This window comes from Micropterus dolomieu, linkage group LG18 (genome assembly GCF_021292245.1).
Source record: "Micropterus dolomieu isolate WLL.071019.BEF.003 ecotype Adirondacks linkage group LG18, ASM2129224v1, whole genome shotgun sequence".
Taxonomy (NCBI): domain Eukaryota; kingdom Metazoa; phylum Chordata; class Actinopteri; order Centrarchiformes; family Centrarchidae; genus Micropterus; species Micropterus dolomieu.
The window spans coordinates 27,036,032-27,057,953 of record NC_060167.1 but is presented as its reverse complement, the minus strand read 5'-3'; the positions used below and the strand labels follow the sequence as shown (position 1 = coordinate 27,057,953).

General features: G+C 44.5%; 1 protein-coding gene across 6 annotated transcripts in view; it reads right to left on the bottom strand.

The window, feature by feature from the left end:
- plxna1b (plexin A1b) overlaps positions 1-21,922 on the bottom strand; it is a 200,039-nt gene that overhangs the window by 160,637 nt on the left and 17,480 nt on the right. For all 6 annotated transcript variants that reach the window (XM_046029350.1, XM_046029354.1, XM_046029353.1 and 3 more), the window contains exon 2: positions 1,097-2,542. In XM_046029350.1, coding sequence (XP_045885306.1) covers positions 1,097-2,278 — 1,182 coding nt within the window. In that variant the 5' untranslated portion in view covers positions 2,279-2,542. The remainder of the gene's footprint in view (positions 1-1,096; positions 2,543-21,922) is intronic.

The following is a 21,922-nucleotide window of genomic DNA, read 5'->3' as shown; positions in this document are numbered from 1 at the left end:
ACACCTGCCGGTAAAAATGGTGTGCACTGACATTTAAAGAAAAAGCTTTAAAACAGGTCTTTTAATTAAGCTATCTTAAGAGAGCAAGATGGAGGGGATGGATGAGTGAATTTAAAGAGCATGCAGGATAGAAGATGAGGTCGCTGAGATAGGTGGTCAACTGAGAGTGAGGCACACTAAACACTAATAAATAGAACAAAGATATAAAAGGATTCAGGCAGATGCTGCCTGAAGAGAGTGGGTAAGCAAGGGGGAAAAGAAGAGAATGAGGAATGAAGGTGAGAGAAAATAAAAGGATGTGAGCATGTACGTATGCTCACTAAAGAGAAAACTAGACTTGAGTCTCCAGTGAGACTCCATGTATATATGCCTGTGTGAGTGATGTCCTCTAACGCATGCAGGGTCATGCACCGTGGATCAGTTAGTAAAAACTGAGTCTAGCTCATGCTATCCCCCAGGATCTCACATCCCTGTGCACCGGACCTTACTGTGTGTATGCACAAGTGCTACTCCTGAGTGACATTTCACAAATCCAGGGGACTTGGCTAATGATGTCCCCTGCCTGACTAAATCAAAGCACCAAGAGGTCGTGGTGGAGAGGGAAAATGGGCAGGAAAAAAAGTGAAACAGAAGACAGCAGGAGAAATAAGATATATATATATATAGAAGATATAAGAACTTTTCACACTTTATATTGTTAATCACTGCAGGCCTGTGGCAGCCGTCCTTATGAATGAATGTAGCACGGGCAAGGCCATTATTCAATTAGCATGCGCACAAAAAAAGGGACGAGTGGAGTAGCAGACAGTTACCGGGACACAAACTCATCATGATTAGTTTTTAATATCTTGAGAAAAGGCTGTATCCAAGAGAGCGGCGCACATCTGCTAAAAGCAATAGTGTCAAACTTTCCCATTAGAATGGTTCCTAAAGGCCCAAGAAATGCTAATGTAGTCTGGGTCACTGTCAACATTTTACTTTCAAAACTTAATATGTGTGCGTTGACTGATTAGTAACTGATTCATTCAAGGGAATCGGGGCTGTAAAGAAAGTGTGTTCTTAAATCAAAAAGCACAAAGAACAGGTTTGAGCTTACCGAGTTGATGCAGGCGAGCTCCTTGTTGAGCAGCCAGGGTAAAGAGAGTTTCCCATCTCCCTTGTAGCAGGACTGAATTCTTTCTTTGATCTTCTCTTTTATCCTCCTCAGGGTGAACAGGCACAATGCTGACTCTTTGGGTGGTTTGGCCCGATTCTTCTGACCCTGAGAGAAGACTGTGAAGAGGATGTCTTCATTCTCAGAGATCCCTAGAGAGTTGGCCAGCTGCCGGCCTGGCCGAGCCAAGAAGGCATCCTGCACCAGGCGGTACTCTACCCCGTCTTTAGTGCAGCCGATGGGGAACTCGACATAGGAGTAAAACTTAGGGTCGTCCACGCAGAGTCTGACAATTTTGGAGGTGAAGAATTGCTCTCCACTGGCATCAGGTGACGTCAATTGGGTATCCAGCTGCATTGTTAGATAGTAGACAAACTGCTCACTGCTGAAGCTGTACACATAATAGATGTCGAAAGCAGGAAACTTGGACAAAGTGTCTGAGGGGATCTTCAGCTGAGAGGACACAAACTCATCCTGATAGACAAAGCTGAACATGTCAGCATTTTCTTCGTTCTCCATCAGCTTGCGGCTGGACAAGGTGGGGAAGTACTCAGACTTGCCATCAATAGGGGTTCCGATAAATAGTTTACTGGTTGGACTGTGGGGGGAGCTTATGATGACCCCGGACATAGTACCTGACTCTGCCACACTTGAGAGGTAGTGCTCCTTGCGGTGGTGGGGCTCGCCGAGCTTAAAGAGGTCATCCAGACGTAGGAACTGGCAGATCCCCTGCGAAGTGCTGCCACAGGCAATGAGGCGGTTCTGTGCATAGTCTATGAGAAGAAGCTTGTTCACATTGGGGGTCTGGGACAGATCATGAGGGCAGGACTGGACGCTTGGAGGAGGGTAACACTTCTCATTGTCCACCACCGGGCCAGTCATGTGGCTGCGCAGTTTGGTCAGATTGCTAGACAGCTTGAAAATCCAGTTGACAGCTCCTACATAGACTTCTCCAGTTTTGTTGTGGATGGCCAGATGCGTAAGCCCCCACACAGCAGGGGCAAATCGTTTGAAGGGCGGGGGTTGGCCTCCAGAGAAGGATGAGCTCATGATAAGCAAAAGACCCAAGAGGAGTAAAAAGTTCCCCTGGCCAGGGGAAGCCACTGACCGAGCTAGGGGACACATGTCTGTGCTGTCTGGAGGCAAGGCTTTGGGGGATGGGGATAGAAAAAGAGAGGAGGAGGACTAGGAGTACAAGCTCTGATACCAAGTCCCAAATCAGGATTCTTCTTTTGTTTCAGCTCTTCTGTCAGGGAATGAGGGAGGATAGTTTGAGGGAAAAAGAGAAGGATGAAGGGAGAAACAAAACTCCTATTGATCTTCTGTCCTGTTCTCAGTGTTGCAAGCCGTCATCAGGAACATCATCCACGGAGGCACGAGGTGAGAGCCCTGGAAGGCAGAAAGAAAGAGCATGGTTAGTGTCCAAGAAACATTTCCTATTGATTATGCATCAAGCAGACAGAGAGGCCTAAAAGACTCACACATTGCCACAGCCAAAATTAGAAAAAATTCAGGCTGACATTTGCCCCAGTGATAAATAAGTGATATCAAATCAAGCCTGGAAGGCAAATGTGTGTCGGCATTTAATTATGAGTGAAGATAGCAGGAGAGGCATGGGCTGATTATTAAAAGGCTCTGCGCACACAACGCAAGTGTAGCTGGAATGACTTATAGACTCACAACATTGAACTCTTTAATATTTCATAACTTTCAACTTTTCCATGGTGGCTTTGGAGGAGGCGTATGTTTGAAAAATTGCCAGTGGGCACCTTTTCATTGACAGCAAGCAATTTATAGCCAGGTCTGCTCAGAGGCTTTCCTGTCATGGTTTCAGCAGTATCAACACACTATCCAATGACGCGTTTTGCAATTACGCCTGCAGTTCTGGCTATTGTATCCAGGCTCTCGTCTCGTGGCAGCACAGCAGGTCGCCCAACACATACTGCCATCCCTCAGGGAGCTAAACTCTGTGTGTGTGTGTGTGTGTGTGTGTGTGTGTGTGTGTGTGTGTGTGTGTGTGTGTGTGTGTGTGTGTGTGTGTGTGTAAAACTTAAGCAGATATAAATGTAAAAAGTATGCTGTATATATAGGACAATTCTCGACAACCATTCGCTGAATCTTTTTGAAGGGTCCCTATCTTACACAACACTCTTCTGCAGCTAATCCTACCCACTCACTTAAGACAGCAATCACAGACATGCAAAAGCACTCAAAACCTGCCTGCCTCTATTCAGTTAGTCTCACTATTCAGTCACCTATGTGATTAAAGAAAGCCATGTTCAGACAGACAATTGCACTGCATCAAAAAAGGCAGCCTAATTGTTCTTTTGAAACAGGCCGCTGCCTTGGCATAGTGAGGGTGCTGGTGTATGCTCGGGCAAATACACATTTACATAGGTCTGCGTTCATTTATGAGCTTTTCACGAATACACAAATATATTTCACACAGCAGACACTACTATACCCTGCAACTGGTATCCCTTGACAACCTGGGATGAAACCAACAGAAGCGGTATATTAAAGGACAGGAATGAGGTCTAGGTTTTATAGGACGGAGGTTTAACAGGTAAAGGACAGGGAGGAGGGGAAGAGGAAGAGTCAAAAGGGAGAGTATTTGCTCTTTTGGGCGTCCTCCAACGACAATGCAATGATGATGAGGAGCAGGGTTTGCCGTGCGCATGCTGCTATTTGACAGGCCAATCATGTTCCTGCAATACCGGGACATTAGTTCTCCTGTAAATGCTGATTATGCAAAACAGGACGCAACTCTCCCAGGGACCCTGCGCTTCAATTTCACCTTGACTATCAAAGTGTCTGCGCGAAGGGTGTTTTATGACCACACCGAATTGGAAAAGATGAGAGACACTACAGAGAGGTTAGGATGGAAGGAAGGGAAATGAAGGGGGATAAACACTGGGAAGGAAAAGAAAATTCAAAAGAAGGACTGAGAGAGGCAAAGGTTAATGTGGGTTATCTGTCAATTTGTTATCAATCACCAAGCATACAGGTAGGGACTGGGGTCAGTTTCAGCTCAGAGGGATTAATGTGTTTCAAAACTTGTTTCTGTCTTTGTTTTATATAGCTGTGAGAGAGAGTGGGAGTAAAAAATCCAGTTTTGTAAGTACTGAAAGAATTAAAACACCTCAGTAAGAGGAGTCACTGAATTGCACATCAATTTTAGTCACTCTTGCTGTGCAAGAGAGAAAAGAAAGAGAAAGAGAGAGAGAGAGCAAGGGAGAAGAAAAATAGCAGTGGCAATGTTCATGGAATAGCAAACCATAGCTCAGCGGAGACAAAGCTAGCCAGGTTCAGGGAGAGGTGGTGTCATCCAATTTCCACAAATGAAAGGCCAGGGGAAGACCATTGTATAGGGGAGAGAAAAAAAACAAGGTGAGAAAGAGGAGCAAGAAAAAAAAAAAGAAAAGAAAGTAGGAGATAGAAAGGAGGAAAAACTGCAGGGACAGAAAGACAGAGAAAGCAGAGTAGAGGGGTGAGTGAGGAGCAGCGGGAGCCAAACAAAAGCCAGCACTTCTGCCGCATTTTAATCAGAGTTCTACCTGCGCTTGAATCAAACACCAGGGGAACCCCGTGGATTGAGGCACCTCAGCGCGGTGACTGCAGACAGAAGGGCCTGAGCTGCACTTATCAGATATACCCCCACTCTCCACCCTGTGAGATTAAAACGACTCGACGCAGGACGCGTGACCAGCCAGCCTATAAAAAAAAACTAATTTCTACGGTACAGCAGCACCGCAAAAAAAGAGGAGATGTCAATTTAAAGCGAGGTGGCAAGGTAGGGAGGCCGGCTGGCTCATTTTCCTTTGTCATTTCCAAGTGGGGGAAAGATACAATGAGGCGCAGTGAGCGAGTGACAGAGCCCGACAAAGAAGGTGAAACAAATCGTCCCTGCAGTAATTCCTCTTCATTTAGGCCGGCCAGGGCCTGATGTAAGAGTGTGAATAGCACAACAAATTGCATCTGGGGTCTCCAGCTGCTTGTTATCTATCTAGGTAATAAGGCAATGACATCATAGCACACATTATAACAAACACGTTTGTGAAAAGACAACATGGCGGCTTTCACTTTTCCCCAATTCTGCTTTTTCAACACCAGTCCTACTTCTGTTGGCTGGATTCTTGAGCTATCCAGAGTGGTTAAGTGTTATTTGCACAGTACAAAGTATTTTAGTAAAAATACCGAAACCAATAGACTGTCAGTAGATTTATGTCATTGCTTTGCATAAAGACCCAATCAGAAGGAATATGTGAGTGTCTGCATCATCGTTTTTTAAAATCCTTCGTTTTTAAAGTCCTCTGTTTTTGCCTGTCCACACTAAAACGCTACCCCGGAGTTTTAAAATGAAAACAGCATTTTCAGGCCATTTTAGTCTGGACGGGAGGTGCAAACGTAGCAAAAGGTCTGCGTTTTTAAACGAAAACATAGTAGTATGGCCCAATATTGTCTTCACAAACTCCCTCTTTCTCGATCCCGCCACTTCCACCACGTCATGGCAGACTTGCCCAACTGTTGAGGATTAAGTCCATCACTCCGCTTCTTACGCACATTTCTCTTTTTTCTCAAATTTCTCCATTTTCTCTCTCCCTCCTTATCCCCCCCAAACCCTCTTCAATTTCAATTTCCTCCAGAGCTAAAGTGAAATGGTGGAAAAAGCGCTGGAACAAGGTTGCGAGCCATATCTGGCACCATCAAGGAAAAACATGTCAATCATTTTGGGCTAGGGGCACGGCTTTGGCTTGGGGAATGGGCAGCTTCCATATCAGGGGAGCCGAAGCCGTTATCACATCAGGGAAAAGCATTAGAGAGGATGGGCTGTAAGGAGCCAAGCTGATTGGATTTGATATCAGGAGGCCCTATCAATTGACAGGACTGTACCGCTTCCCTATGGACACTGGGAATCCAAATGAGGGATTGAAATGGAGGTAGAAGACATAACAGAGGAAAAAGCTTAGAACAGAGGGTCCCTTCCACAGCTTTTGTTTATTTGGCTTAGAAGTGGCGTAAGTCCTGAGAAGAGATGGGGGTGGTGGTGTGTTCTCATGTACGTTGTGAGGAAATTCCAGAGGCTGGTGAAGTGGTGAGCTGTCTGTGACTCTTGAGAGCTGAGCTGGCTCAACTCTCCCTCTCTCACCCTCTTCTCCAAAGCAGCTAAACCTGTCCGTTCAGATAATGGCCGCAGCTCAGCACTAGAGCTGTGCTGATTTATTGCTGGTGGCATATCAATTACAACACTCGCCACTGGAGGGGAGAAAAAGGAGGAAAAGGTGGCGAGAGAGGGAGGGATGACGATGAGGAACGAAGGAAGAAGAGCAGCACTCAGACAAATTCTCTACCCTTTGCACTGCGTCACAACATGTGGGACACATCTGGGAAAGAGGAAGAGGTGAAAGGGTGGAATTGGGGGTTTAAGAAAGAAAGGAAATATGGCAAAGGGGATGGAGGAGTGTGACAATGAAGAAAAGGCTCTGAAAATTAATGCAAATTCTCAAGACACACACACTCTCATATATGCACAAAGTCAATTATTGTAACCTAACCATAGCATAATCGAGGAGGTGAAGAAAGCAATATGGTTTAAGGCACACACCAAAACATACTTCAACCCACACACACACACACACACACCAACTGCACATCCTCCCCTCTGTGCACAAATGGTACCTATATAGGCCCACAGAAATGAACACAAAAATCACAAGGACTAATCTGTTATGCGCATGCAAATCAAAACACACATGTACAAAAACCTAATGGGTCTCTATCTTAATCTGCCCTCCACCTCTTCACTCCGCAGCCAACACACTCCAGAGATTGGAGATTTGCCCGGGGGAGGAAAGGGAGATGGGTGAGGGGTGGATAAAGGATTGAACAGCATGAGGAGGTGGCAGGAAGCGTGTGGTGGGTAGAGGGGGTAGGATGGTTAGAGACGAGGTAAGAAGGGGAGCCAAGCCCTGAAGCCTTAATCCTCTCCCAGGGTCTGCCTAATCTCACCGGCACTATCTGCATATGGGAAGAATGGATTACCATCCCCCGACACACTGACGGATGGATGGATTGACGGAAGGATGGGTGGCAATCCCTGGACAGACCACACACTCACAGACAGACACAAACACACAAGAAGTCTGACTGAAGTTATTACAGGGTAAAGGATGTGGGTAGCTCTCAAAACTATTTCGTTGCTTGGAAACAAACACACTCTCAGACGCACACACACACTGCAGGTAGGCATGGTGCAGGGTAGTCATTTACAGTCGGGTTAGTCCACCAGTCTGACATATATCCCAATCAGAGGCTGTCTCTGGGGCTGAGAGGGCTAGGTGGGGGGGTCAGACCACTAATCTGACCCACACTAAGAAATGAAGAACAGTCCCCTCAACACACCCAAAACTCAAATGTCAACACTGCAACACAGCAGTCACTATCTGCTGAGGATTATCAGAGGACGTCAACGTTATTGCAATAACTCACGGGAATATAATCAAAAAATATCTCAGCCCATCTGTCACTGTCCATGGAAATTTGTTCATAAAGGTCCTCCTTTTTCAATAACAGCCAAATGACAGCAGAATACATGTTAATAACTGAATATGGATAGAATTTCTAGAGTGCCCTTGGGGGTAATATAACCAGCAACAGTCAGCCTAAGATCTGATAATCATTTTTGTCCCATTACTTCATAACATTACTTTATTAGCAAGGAAAAAACTGACAGAAAGGTGTTTAGTGATGAGGAAAGAATATCCAAAATATGAGCTAGCACTTTTCAAGTGCCAGAAACAACTGTCCCTATATTGCATTCAAGTCCTCCACCGAGCCAAGACAAATTTCAGAGGAGGCAAGACCAATTTTCAGGAGGTCGGACAACAAAGCAGTATTGTATATTGTGGTATCTTGTATCATTTCCTTCCTGCCTTGGCTGGGGGAACAAGCTGACTGGCGAGTCTTAAGGCGTATAAAAAGCCCTTATGAGTTCTGTTTTAGTGCCAACGTAAATCAGTTTAGTGGAGGACAAGCGCTTGTGCCCTTTCTCTCTCACTCTGTGGCAGGTGGCCTGCCAAAACAAATGCCCTGCTCCAAAGTACAAAAGTAGTGTCTGTGTGCGTGTGTGTTAGGAAGTCAGGCACTAGAACAAATTGAGCCCTGTGTCTTTAAAACACCTTGCTGGCCTGACTTTCAAGCCATCAGCCCGGCTGGAGTGATAAAACCTGATCTAGACCTGTCTAGTGGCTACCCTTGAGGTGAAGGAGCAGAGAAAATACTATAGAGCAGAAACACTGGGCCTCAAACATCGTCCTCAGTTCCTTCTACCTTAGATTTGCTTAAGTACATTAGCCAAGAATAAATTCTTTACAGCAGTCGCTTTACAAGCTCCTCAGCTTTGCTCGATGGAATAATGGAATCTGAAGATGGTAAAATGTTTTTTTGTGAAAGTAACACGAGCCACAGGGTCATAAAACACATAATAATAAACAATCATTAAAAACATGAAAAACAGACTTAAAGACTTTACAGCACACTCTTTTTGTTAGCCTGTTAATCTGTAATAATCGGACTGATGTCACGTATTTCCACTGTCCTCCCCTTTTTGTTTCCCAGGCTTGAATCAGTAGCCTGCACAAGGACAGGGTACACAGACAGACAATCCACTCACACATTCAAGGTCTGCAGAGGCAGTAAGTGCAAGGACAACTGCTTCTCTGACACCCAATGTGCTGTGCAGATAACAGATGCATGTGTCTCTGCGTGTGTGTGCGCTAGTGTGTGTGTGTGTGTGTGTGTGTGTGTGTGTGTGTGTGTGTGTCAGCTGCCACTCTGAGACAGTAGACAGACTGTGGGCACTACATCACACAAATTATTCCTCTCCTCATTCTCTGCTACAATAAACACACTCATGCACTCTTGTGCATTCAGAGGTAAATGGGATTATATGCCGACAGACATTACTTCAGACACACAGTGGTATACAAGTATGTGGTCATTTTGTGTGTGTGTGTGCTGTGTCAGTGTGGTCATAAGCGTGCGCCTGTGCTCTGAGGCTACAGTGCACAGTTGTCCCTGCTCTGCCTGCATTTGTCGAATATGAGACAGAGGGAGGAGGGGGTCGTCAGCTACTGAGTGTGTTTAAGATGAGGCCATAACAGCGTGAAACACCACCACCGCACACACACACACACCCCTTAGCAACACTGACACCAGCTACTGCAACCTTTCTGAATCTGACTGCTGGAGATCTTCCCCTTTGGCTTCTCCAAGCTGGAATGCAGAGAGAGTGTGCTGTGGATAAAACTCTAGGTGGAATTTATCACCTCATCAAAGAAACACATTCTGTGTATATTTGTGTATGTAAGGTTATCTGTGTGACAGGTGTGTGTGTGTGCGCCCCACCTTATCCTTCAAATCTCATCTCTCCCTACAAGGCTAGCATTGTGTTTGCCATTCTGCACCAAGCACAGAGTGAAACAGCCATTGTGTTTTGAAGCCTTTCTGAGCAGCTTGAGGTGGTTGGATATTGAACGGCACCATCTCAGAGCTCTGCACAGTTTATGAACACTGTGTCTGATTTGGCTGGTGAACACAGGGTTGAGCGCCCCGGGGTGTCTCCCAGGCATGCAGCCCTTGTCACTACAATAACACATGAAGAGCAGACAGACTGCATTCATCGCCATCATTTCATCTGCTCAATCTTCTCCACTGAATCGTCTCACCCTATTTCTTTCTTCTTTTTTTGCACAACAGCTTGCATCTCTCTCTGTATCGCCTCTCTCATGTTCCCCACCTTTTATGACTCATACTCAAAATACAAACTGCTCAAACATCAAATTTATGACAATCACAACAAATTAAACTTGAGCACAGGAACAAATTTTCTCCTCCCTGTTTCTTCTCCCGGGAGTGAAATTCCTGGAAAAACAAAGGCCTTCGTTCCAACAGCTAAAACAGAACAAAACACAGTTGAACCAGCCATTGCATAAAACCTGCCCACATTTCAAAAAAGAAGCACACAAACACACTGATGCAGGCACAGTCAGATTAGTGGTTTACTCTTAATCTCTCGACTGTGTTTGTGCGACTGGTTCTTTCTTTCCATGACAAATCCTGTGTCTGAGTGCGTGTGCGTGTAGCAGTGTGTGAAGGTGGGAGAGGTAGGCGATATGTAGGTCAAGGCCACAATGTGCCTGATATGAGTCACAAAGTAACACAGTAATCGTAAGGTTAGTTCAATATCTTACCACAGCAAATCACACTGAGCCTGTACCATTGTCTGTAACATAAAGCTAACGCAGTTTCTGTTTGACATGGCTTTAAGAGAGTAAGGCTGAGCAGTCAGAGGAGGGGATGACATGCAGGTAATTTTTACTCAAACTCATCCTCCATATAAAGGTACATTTTGCTAGTTTAAAATCCTGCACACAAAATGACAACCTAGAACAACTAGATTTTTGCATGTTTTAGCCATGAAATGTTTTTTTATACCTTTTCTTCATACCATTACTGTGTAACTTTTGGAAATAGGAATAACACATTCTCAGTGGCACGGGGTACAATTCCATGGTTCATATTAATTAACAAAGACCTGTGTAATTGAGATTTTGTACATTTCTTTTGGTCAACGGGCCTGAGTCTGAGAAAATACAAAATTACAAAAACAAAACCACACCGGCATTGATATTTTAGGAAACTACCCCACATAGCGTGAATGGTGCAGGGCATTGTTATTGCTAATCCCGAGCCCAGCATGCATCTACATGCCACCCCAAGACTTGAATCAACACTGAGAAATGCCAGTCACAATGAAGGCTGACCACAAACAACCCTGTGGTTTTCCAATAGTCATTCACACCACCAGTCAGGTTGTGGTTTGCGCTTTCCAAGCTGGTTGCACAGGTGTTGATGTCATGAAACCACGGGGGAGGACAGGTTCATTCAGTAGACAAGTGAGTGGAGTTAAGTGAGATCCAAAATGGTCAATTTAGGACATAATTAAGGATATTTTTACAGTATACAACAGGTGGATGACTGACCAACTGAAAAATATGGCCTATATAAGTGTGTGTCCATTTCCTACATCCATCCATGAACAGACTGTTCTGAGCTCTTTCTGTTACAAACAAAACCAGTGCATTCCTCCATAACGCTGCTTATCCTCCCCCTGCTCCCTGAGTTCACTATAATGGAATGCAGCCTGCTCTGCCCAAAACAGCCCATTACCAAAAGCTGCAGTCCTCAACTGCAACTCCCTCCCTCTTCTTTCTCCATTTATGAGCTCGACTGACCCTTGACACCCAGAGCGCTGGAGTGGGCTTGTGCTGCACCGCTCCGTAAAAACTTGCCACGGAGAGTGTTGATTGTTGTAAAAACAGGCCGGCCATTATAAATTCTCTCTCTAAAGGATTTGAGGACAATGCTGTCGATGGTGGTAGTGGGTGGAAGAGGAGTCGCTTCCAAGGAGAAAGGTATTAAAAAGAATCACTGTCTCCTTTTGTTTTAATGGTGCAATAAAGGTAGCCTCCTCTTCCTGGACTTAATGTTTCCAGAGTAAGCTTATGTGGACCGCCAACACTGTCAGTACTAGATGAATGGTCAGCTTTTCCTTGGGACTGGAAATATTTCAACACAATGCCTGTTAACGATATTTCAGCTATAAAAGGACGGCAAGAAAAGCAGTTAATGAGAAAATATTTCACACTGCTGATAGCAACTCCAAATCGACATTAATCTCAGGCATGTTCCAATCGCGGACAGCTGTAGAGTTGATAACTTGAGAATAAAGGGAAAAACAAACAAAAGGTCCAAAGTACAGTAAAGTCTGCTCTTGGCCGTGTCATATCTGTGGCATCACTGGCCATTGTGTTGAAAGGAAGAATGTGAGGAAATATGCATCCAGATAAAGTCTAAAGCAGAATCCTTTTTTGATTTCACTACTGAGATTACATCACAAAAGAGACCGACATCTGACCTGAGCACTTCAAAGACTTGATACAAGTCCAAGACTTAATCTGGCTGACATCTTCAGATATTTGAATTCTTCTGGTGTCCATCACACTAGATAATGTATCCACTTATTAAGTTTATTGAAACAGGCAGACAACTGACCATCTGCTCCCCCCCCCCGACTGAATCATTACATCATCCAAGTTAACACAAATAAATGTCCTGCTTTGCTATAATGACGGCACACAAGCAAAAGCACTCAAATGCACACACAAACGAGTGTATCTGGGCTGGTTCACTATTGACTTGGACAGCATCCTTATCCATCTTTGTCCATTAAAGCCCATGCTGTTTCCGGATGTGTGCTGTTGAGGAGTATTAGTAACCATATCATAGGCTATGACCGCATGGCTTTATCCTACGCTCTAAATGCTTTAAGACAGGCGTGTGGCTTGTGTCACATGGTGTTTAGCCCATTTATGTCCTCAGATGGGTCACAAGACTTGATGCATATGTCTCTGCTTGGGGGAATGCAGGTTCAATTCCTTAACATAGACACCACTGAAAAAAGATGGATGAGGTTGTGGATACTGAAAGGGCACAGACAGTGGGTCTCCAACAGTTAATGCAAGTCATAGTTTATTTGTAGGTTATTTTGGGGGGAGGGTGGGTCTCTCTGATTTCTCTGTCTACAGTATATTTCAACCTGAAGAAAAGAGGCATTGTAAGCTTTTGTTCTGTATGAAAATAAAGAAACACTGGCCAACAGATGAGCTAATCTGCCACCCGAAGACACACTCACACACGGTCAAACTCATCTTGATATGCAGGAAGATGTGCAACAGCATACACACTAAACAAAGACACTATGCCATGTCCAGGAACTCAGTGGGACGGGACCATTCATTTTGTTTAAATGGCACTGTTACATCTGAGTCATGTGGGGCCAACGCCAATTATCTTCAGTCGCACCGTGGTGGAGCGGAAACAAAAGAAGCTCATCTCTCCCGACTGTTTTAGCTCAGGAGCCCAGTTTTATGCCAGTGAATATTCAAGCCAACAGACAGTGTGTATGTGCGTGCACACCCAAGCATGGTGTTCAGCGGGAAGGGGCTTGTGAGCTCAGACTGTCGTGTCCCAGATCATCAGCACATACTGTATTCCTGGTGAAGCGCGACACACAGCACTTCATGCATCAGTGATTCACTATAGAGGCGACGGAGACAGAGACGAAGGCTGGTGTGTGAATGTAGGGGTGTGTGTGCAACTAAATCCTTATTCGCAAACAGTTAGTATTAACTGTGACACGTACAGTAATGACACTTCTGAGGTTACACTTTCTCCTCTCTTTAACCACATAAGAGACTAAAACGTACCTTTAAATGGTGTCTAACGACTAAAATCTTCTCAGTGAAGAGAAAAAAAAAATCTGAATTAGATGGAAGCTGGAGAGGAGAATGAAAAAAATATAACTGAGATTGAGGGAGGAAAGGTGTAACAATCAGGCGAGAGATGGGGAGACACAAGAGAGAAAATGGTGCAGGTGAAAAGGCGAGGTGATGGAAATAGAGAGAAAAGAGGGAGCGATAGAGGGGTGAGATGAGAGGAGTTGATGATACCTTTTCAGATAGCCGGCGAGGCGGAACAAGGGGGAATGGAGAGAGATAAGAGGAGAGCAGTCTCTGCATGTTTAGCTAAAAGGGAAACTTTTTTTCCCCTCAGCTAGTGGGCATCTGAGTGCCTGTCACATAACTACACCCAACACCACTTCAACTTAGACTAAGTACTTCAAAACAATACTCTTTATGGTGCCGCACTACAACTTCCACAAGGATTCCGCATTTTTTTTTAGTTTTAATCGAGTGCTTCAATAGTCAGGCATTTATCACCACACGGACTTTAAATGAGAATAGCTAGGGATCATTCTGAGATGGCTGAAACCTGTTTAGTACTCTCTAAAAAACTGAACAAAATGTCACTCGGCTCATTTTAAGTTGCCTTGCATTCATTGGTTTCATTATCATTTCCATATCGAGACCACTTCAGGTCACACAGTCAGGCTCTCCTCCATACTTTTCCAAAAATCACAGTCTGCTGCTCTTGAGAATATAGATTTAGTCAAACCTGTGAGCAGCACCTCCTTAAAAAACGTGTGTTGTTATTGTGAACCTTATCTGTGATTCTTAGCTTTCTCTTCAGCTGTTTTGTTTATGCTAATCAAGTTAACATCTAATGAAAAAATGTCTTTGTTTAAGAAGAATGCAAATATATCCCCCATTTAAAAAAATTGGCATCTCTTTTAAAATAGTATGAAATATTATACGACAGCTGCACTTTTAGAAAATAGTAATGTTTACAGCTTCATTTTGTAGCTGTATCTGGCAAAACAAAGAACAATTCGACTGTTTGTAATCCACCCACATCTCCAGCATGAAGTCAAACTATTTTTTATAATCAAACAAAATATGAATTCATTGTATGCACTTCTGTGTCAAACTAGCATTTTTTATATGAGAATGTGTGAAGAAGCGTAAATAAGGTTTTTCTGAAGGTATAAAAGACTTTTTTTTGTCTCCAACATTAGATTATGAACCAACTTTTCTACCAAAATATCCTTCCCCAGGTCAAAAACATTTGGTTTAAAAGCCTAAGTAGAATTCCGGTCTTCAGTACAACACGTCCATTTCATGATCAGAGGCTTTTTTTAGAGGCGCCTGGCTGTTCTTGGAGCTCTTCCAAAAGGAAGGGCCGGGCCTACTGGTCGGTCCAGTAAGACGGGTAAAATCAGCCATCATGAGTCAGTCAGAGGGCAGATGAGGGGAGGGAGCAGGCACATTCAACAGAAGACAAAACATACAGCAACCGTGAGCACACGTTCATTAGGTCATATTACCGAAACTGTCTTTCAGCTTGGCAGACAGCACAATTAATAAAGCCAGCGCTAGCGTAAACAGGGCGTGTGTGTTTTCTGTGGGTGTCCAACGGTCTTTGTGTCCGTCTAAGTTTACATTAGATGTTCCCATGTCTAATTGTAGCAAGTGAGACGGGGGGGAAAGAACTATAAATGAAAAAAAAAAATAAAAAAGAAGAAATAGGCGGATGAGGGAAGCTAAATCTGTGTCCAAAGAGCTTGTCACTATCGTTACAGCAACAGAGCCCAGGACGAGGTAGAGCTTTCGGGAGGAGGAGAGCGCGGGGGAGGATAAGAACAGACATGGAGAGAAAGGAAAACAGAGGGAGACGTGTTGGAAAGACAGAAATGTGAGTGCAGAGGAAGAGAGATAAGGAGAGACTGGTGGGAGCAGGGGATGATGAGAGGAAGAGTGGTGAGTGAGAGGAATGCCAGAGACAAAGAGGAGAGGAGAGGAAAGAAGACAGAAGGGAAGAGGGACTAAATATGTCAGCATCTTGTTCAACACAATACTGAGCTAGATATGAAAAGTCTCCGGGTGTATCTATGGCTTATAGGACAACCGCTGCACTGGATGCTACAGGCCTGAAGATACGCACATGCCCTTCTTGTTGTACACTTGCCAGCTTTTTGACAAGAGAATCCAGAAACTCTCTACAAAAGGTGCACACAGAGTGTACCCTACAGAGGAGATGAATCAAGCTGGCAATTTTAGTCTCAGGTCTGAATATTGCTGTGCATGACAGACACAGCTTCACAGGGGGACGCAATCATTGCAAGATAAGGAAGACTCTGCTCCCTGGGGATTTAAATGTGTTTAAATGTTATTTATCTCAGTCTGATGAATCCCCCCTCTGTTTCTATTGCAATCCAGCCTGCTGAATAAGCGCCTCGCTCCCTCCACCTCGCCACCTGCTCCTCGTGCATTCTCAGTCAGCCACCTCGCCATAGTTTACAAATACATCACACCAATACTGGCCAGGCAAATGACCTGCCATGTTCCATGGTCCCCGTGGGACCTACTGCCACTCATAACTCCCCAGTGCCTCGCTTATTTCAGCCACTCACTGCCACTTTCAAAGCAGATTGAAAATATGGCTGAGGCGTTATTTGAGAGCCATTACCGTACATTGTTTGGGTATTTATGTAAGCTAGGTCTCTCGGCTGCAGAGTGCAGTAAATGGCATTGGTAATGATGCAAGAAACGCTGTGATATAGTCCATGCTGGAAAGTACAGGTGCAAAACTGGATGGAGCACAGACATGGGGGCTTTTAGTTTCCACAACTGAAATAAAGCATGGGTGCAGTAGCAATATTGACATTTTTTGATTTTATTAAGTGCCTGTCATTGTTGGAAACACAGTCAGCATGTTAATGTCACTATTTTACAATATTAGCAACTGTGGCTCCCATATAAAGCAAAATAAAAGCAATATTTGCGCAGGCCTTCTAAACATTGCCTGCCTTGTTATCATTGTATTCTCTTCACAGCAACAGAGATCAAGCTTTGCCCTCAGTCCGGTGTCTGAACAGACTTAATACAAGCAACCTTTTGTTCTCTACCAAATCACTTTGCACAGAGCTAAATCAGTTCTACAAAGCTCTGGAATTAAACCACATCCTAATATGTCTTTGGTACAAGTGGGCCTTGACCTATTATTTGACAAACGCTGTTTGATAATGGGATTCAGCACTAAGCCGGTCTCCATCGCCGCACTGCAATCCACTTTCCTTTGCAGGTCGGCTGACCCTTCCCTTGGTGTGCTGAAGGATGGCTTGTATGATCTGTTCTGGCTTGTTAAAACTTGTGATTCCACAAGGGGGTGAGGTTATGGCTCGCACAGCGACAAGAACCTGTCACCGGAGTCGTGCTCGTGACCTCTACCCACAATGCCCAAGCAGAGACAGAGACAGAGAGAGAGAGAGAGAAAGAGAAAGAGAGAGAGAGAGAGAGACATCCTCAGAAGATCTCTCTCTCGAGGAATACTCATGCCTCGACCTGCACGCTTCATTTGAATTTCAACGGCTGCCTTAAACTCAGTAGCGACACGCACACACATACACACAAACAGTGGGTTTTCAGCTCAAGCCTCCAAGAGAAAGCACATTTTCTGTAAAGTGATGGATGAATCATGACTTTTGGTGTCGGGGAGGTGTCTTGCTATACGCCCTGACCTTTCCAAGGAGAGGATGAAGTGAATTCATTTCTCCTGGCGGTGTTTGTATGAAGCACGAAGCGGCAATTATTAAAGCCTAATGAATAACTGGGACAAAACAAAGAGCCGGCACACTCTAGTCATTTCTGTTTGCCCAAAAGGCTACATTAGCATCTTAAATGCAATTGAAACTTGCGCATGGGGGGATAAATACTGAGAAAAAGACTTTTCCTTTTCCCTTACCTGTAGATGCAAACAGAATGCATTTCAAACAAAAGCCTTTCCTCATGGATGTGGCTGTGGTTATGAAAACGGTCATTGGTCAGCGTTTGCGAAGCAGATGCGGGCGGTTTAAGGCTCAGTCTTTATTTTGTTCTCATTTTTCCGTAGTCACATGCGTCTGTCTGTCACTAAGGAAGGGATATTGGGCAGCTACATATGGGGCTTAACAAGCACAGTAGAACATGAAGCTTCTCTTTAAGCTGATTCACTAGGGAAGGAGGAGGAGGGAAGAAAATAAGAGACTCTGAGTAAAAGAGATCGACAGATTATGTAGGGTGACCACAACCGCTTTGACCACCACCAAAAACCTCTTAAAGCTGTTATCATGTCAAATAAGAGAAATCCTGGAAAGCCTCGACTGCAGGGCCAAGCTCTGAGCATTTATTTTAGAAGCTCCCGGCTGAGCACACAACCAAATCTCTCACTTCACAACCGATTTCTGAGTCATCCATCAATGTATGTGCCACTGTGGTTGTGTGCGACACTTTAGGTGCTGGGTTGGGTGACACTCGAGGTGCTTCGTCCAGCAGGCGTGTGGCCTAGATCCAGCCTCGGAGTCAAAAGGGGCTGCAATTCCGCTAATATGGGTCACTGTGTTGCTAGGTTGTGGCCTGTGTTCCTCCAGGAACTAATATGAATGTGTGTGAATGGAAAGCGTGTGTGTGTGACTAGTTAAACTTTATCCACTGTCTGTTTTCCAGCTGCGCGTGTTTCCTGTGCTGAGCTAAGCTTCTCTCACTCCCTGTCTCTCTCTCTCTTTCTATCTCATTGTAATATGGTCTTGATTAGCAGGCCAGCGACTGTGGCAGTTGAGCGGCAGAGTTATTCCAGCTATGTGTTTGTACTGAGGGTCCTCTGGGAGAAATGTGTCAGCCTGATCCACAGCTTGAACGAGACCCTCACTGCTGCCTCGTACTATGAACATGACAGGACGCGTTGAGAATGGAGAGAGTATGCAGTTTGAACACCGACAGGGAGCTAGAAGGAGTCCTTCGTGCAGTACTTTATTTTGTCTCCTGTGGTAGTGGAAGTACGTCCAAGTATTTAAGTACATAAAAATTCTCTCTTGACAGGCATAAACCTGAACAGGGACAACAGTGAAACAGGATTTTGAAATCATGTCCTGAAACTGTGAAGTCAACAGTCTTGTTTCTAAAGCGCTCCCAGAACATCAGAAATAGGGAAAATATAGATTTCCCAAACAGTCTTTGAGTCGCTTTGGTCTCTCAGAGCACGTCTACTCTCGCGCACTGACTCAATGTGATCTTCGAGAAGTGGAACTAAGAACGCATTTTAGTTTTCCTCTGTGATGGCAGCTTACAAGCGGCATCTCTCTTGAGCAGTTACGGGAGAAAGATGGAGAGTTTAAAAAGAGACTCAAGAGACAGAGCATGTGGAGCAACAATAGGATGCACAAAACCACAACGTTTGCTGAGCAAACCTGGCAATATGTAGACTTGAGTTTTTCCTGTTTCACCAGTAAAGCCTGCATGCGTACATAATATCACAGAGAGAGAGCATGTATACGCGATGCAAAAAAAGGGCACAAAGGTAACATTGCAGCTCATGCACAGAATAAACAAACCGAAACCTATCTCACACACACACACACACACACACACAGACGTGGGGCTGGGGCTTTACCACAGTGGCGCCGGGGCAGGGCAGGCGGCAGCAGCAGCTACTAATTAAGAGGGGTTGGTTGAACAGCTATAGTTAAGGCTGGAGCTGGAGGGCTGAGCAGAACAGAGCGACAGGTCTGACACCGTGTCTGTATGTGTGTGTGTGTGTGTGCGCGCGCGCGCGCATGTGTTACTAGCGGCCCCCGGGCTATAGGCTAGGGTCCCAGTTCAAGTCTTGCTGACTCAGATTCAACACAGCCGGTCTGGCTGCAATACTGCTGGTGCAGCTAGTGGGGAAGGAAGAACAATTTGCTCTTTCCCCGTCTCTGTTACTTTCTCCCCTTTCTCTTTGCTCCCTCACTCTTCTTCCTCCTCCTCCCCCCACTCGTTTTTCAGTTGCACTTCCTCTTTTCAGCTTTTCATTCCCTCGTTCCACTTTCCAGCTGCCCTGTCATTTGCTGTCTCTCTCCGTCTTTCCTCCCCACTTCCGCACACAGTCAATATGAATCAATAAGCTTTATCGGCAACAAATGTGTTTGTGGAGCTGACGTGGGGATTATAGTGGGGATCAAAACAGGAAATAATAGCTTGCTTTTAATGGTTCTCGACGGTGACACCCCAAATCAACGTTTTTCCTCTTTCATTCCAATTGTTTCCGTTTCACTTGTGGATACTAGATGATCCTGTTCTCCTGCTGCAACTATAGTGAATCAGACTTGTTGGACAATTTTGGGAATTAACAGCTCCTCTGGTTTAGTACATAATGTTGTGAAATGTAAATACAAAAGAATTATGACACTTGACCCTGAGATATCCTCAATGCCATGTGTACAGTAGTCTTTTAAAATGCATAACTCTGTGTGTCTCTAGCAAGAGAGAGTGTCATAATTCCTCCTACAAAATAAGCATACATTTCTATTGTGATCTAGAAAGCAGTTATTGTGCACTTTTAAGACAATTTATTGTATTAAAATAACTGGTGACCATATTAGCATACACAATATAAAAAGCGCCTTGTGACAGTATAAGAGGCTTGGCCTAGGCCTTAGTTATTTAGCGTGCCAGCTAATCCTATTGTTGTTGTCTCTGGAGCATAAGTGGCGAGCTTGATGTTAAATCCTTGCTTTTGTCTCTTTGAGTCTCATTTGCTGCCATCGAACGCCTAAAATAATAGTCCTTCACATGTAAGTGTGGACCAGTTTTGAAAGTCAAGTACCACTCCCATGCATACCATGAACAAATACTGTGAAGTACACTGTGAAGATCACATCAAACAAGCTTCACATGACAGAGCTACCTATCACTGCCAATCCACTGCATTCTCAGCATTTCTGAACTGCCAAGAATGGAAAAGTGACCCAGTTGACATTTGGATGCTTTGAACCGTGGGAAGGTTAATGGTATGAAATCGGCAAGTTGCCATTCTTACGCACCAGGTCCTGCACCAGCTTTCTTTCTCAGGACTGCACGTTTACTTGTGGCTGGCTACATACACACAAACACAGACACACACCTGCTCTTTTGTGTTTGCAGTCTAAACAGAGTGTTACGGGAGTGTGTGTCATCAGTTTATTGTTTGTCTGTTCCTCTATGTGCTCCCTGATGTTTACCTCTGCAGAACAATGGACTGGCCCAGGAGAACTTGAGCACGGGAGGTCTGATCTGGTCTGTTTGTGTGCAGTATTGTAATTCTGATTGCATTTCCGTGATTCCTTTCTAGCAGTCTCCACGATACAATAAACAGAGTTACTTAGCACATTTATCTACCATCTCTGAACAATTTCGATTCATGTCGTGTGTCGTTTCAGTGCACATTTCTTTACATATGCTTACGTCAGGTAACATGTGCATCCACTCAGCTGGATAACGACACCTCCAGAAAAAGACCCTCTCTAATGTGCGTCTTATCCCATTAATGCTCTGGCTACTTCCTGTGTCACCATGTCTCCTCATGTCTCCCCTGCTAAAGCATGTCTGTGATGGTCCACATGTCGGCAACTGAGCCAAGGGGAAATGTAAATTTGCTCAATTCTAAAGTAAGTTTGGCCTGCTTGTAAAAAAAATAGAGCGTGTGTCCTCTGTGTCCTTATGTTTCTAATTTGGCACAATTCTCCAGCAGCACTGCCACCCACAGCAAGGAAACACTACATGCCATAGTCCTTTCATGAGGGAACAGACAACACTATATGAGCCAAAATATCCCCTGTGATTTATTTATAATATTGTGATATAGCTTGTATGTTGTTCCAGCTAAATATAAAGAACAATACATGTCTCTACCTGCTGGGTGATCATACGGGCTGCAATAACAATCATTTCTGCAAATTGTGTCGGGTGCGGATGTCGTCTGAAAGCCCCAGTACACGGCACCATTTTCCACATTATCACCTGACGTCTGAATATAGGCAGCTGCGTGTGAAAGTAGAGGGAGATGCAAAATTTCAGAGGAGAGATCAAAAGGGCATTATCTGTACATACTGGCTGTTAATTCAGCCAGCTTTACATAAAAATCCACGTGCTTGTGTGAGATCTGGGCCTCTAGCCAGCCAACAGTTGGGCTAACTGTCTCATGTGGGCTTACCACTGAGGCTAAAACTGATATGGCTACTGTGGCTAGCGGTCTTGGCCCTAACTTAACAATGGCTTAAATCCGAGCATCAGTGCGGCGAGGGTTACTTCACCTACATGAGGTGTTATTTGTGTGTGTAACTACTGCAAGAGAGGGTACCTACAGATAAAGATTTTCCATGGTCTGCTTGATTCAGTGAAGATTAAACTTATCTTACAAATAAGTACAAAAACAGACCTCATTGTGTTTTATGAGATGAGACGTATCAAAAGTCGT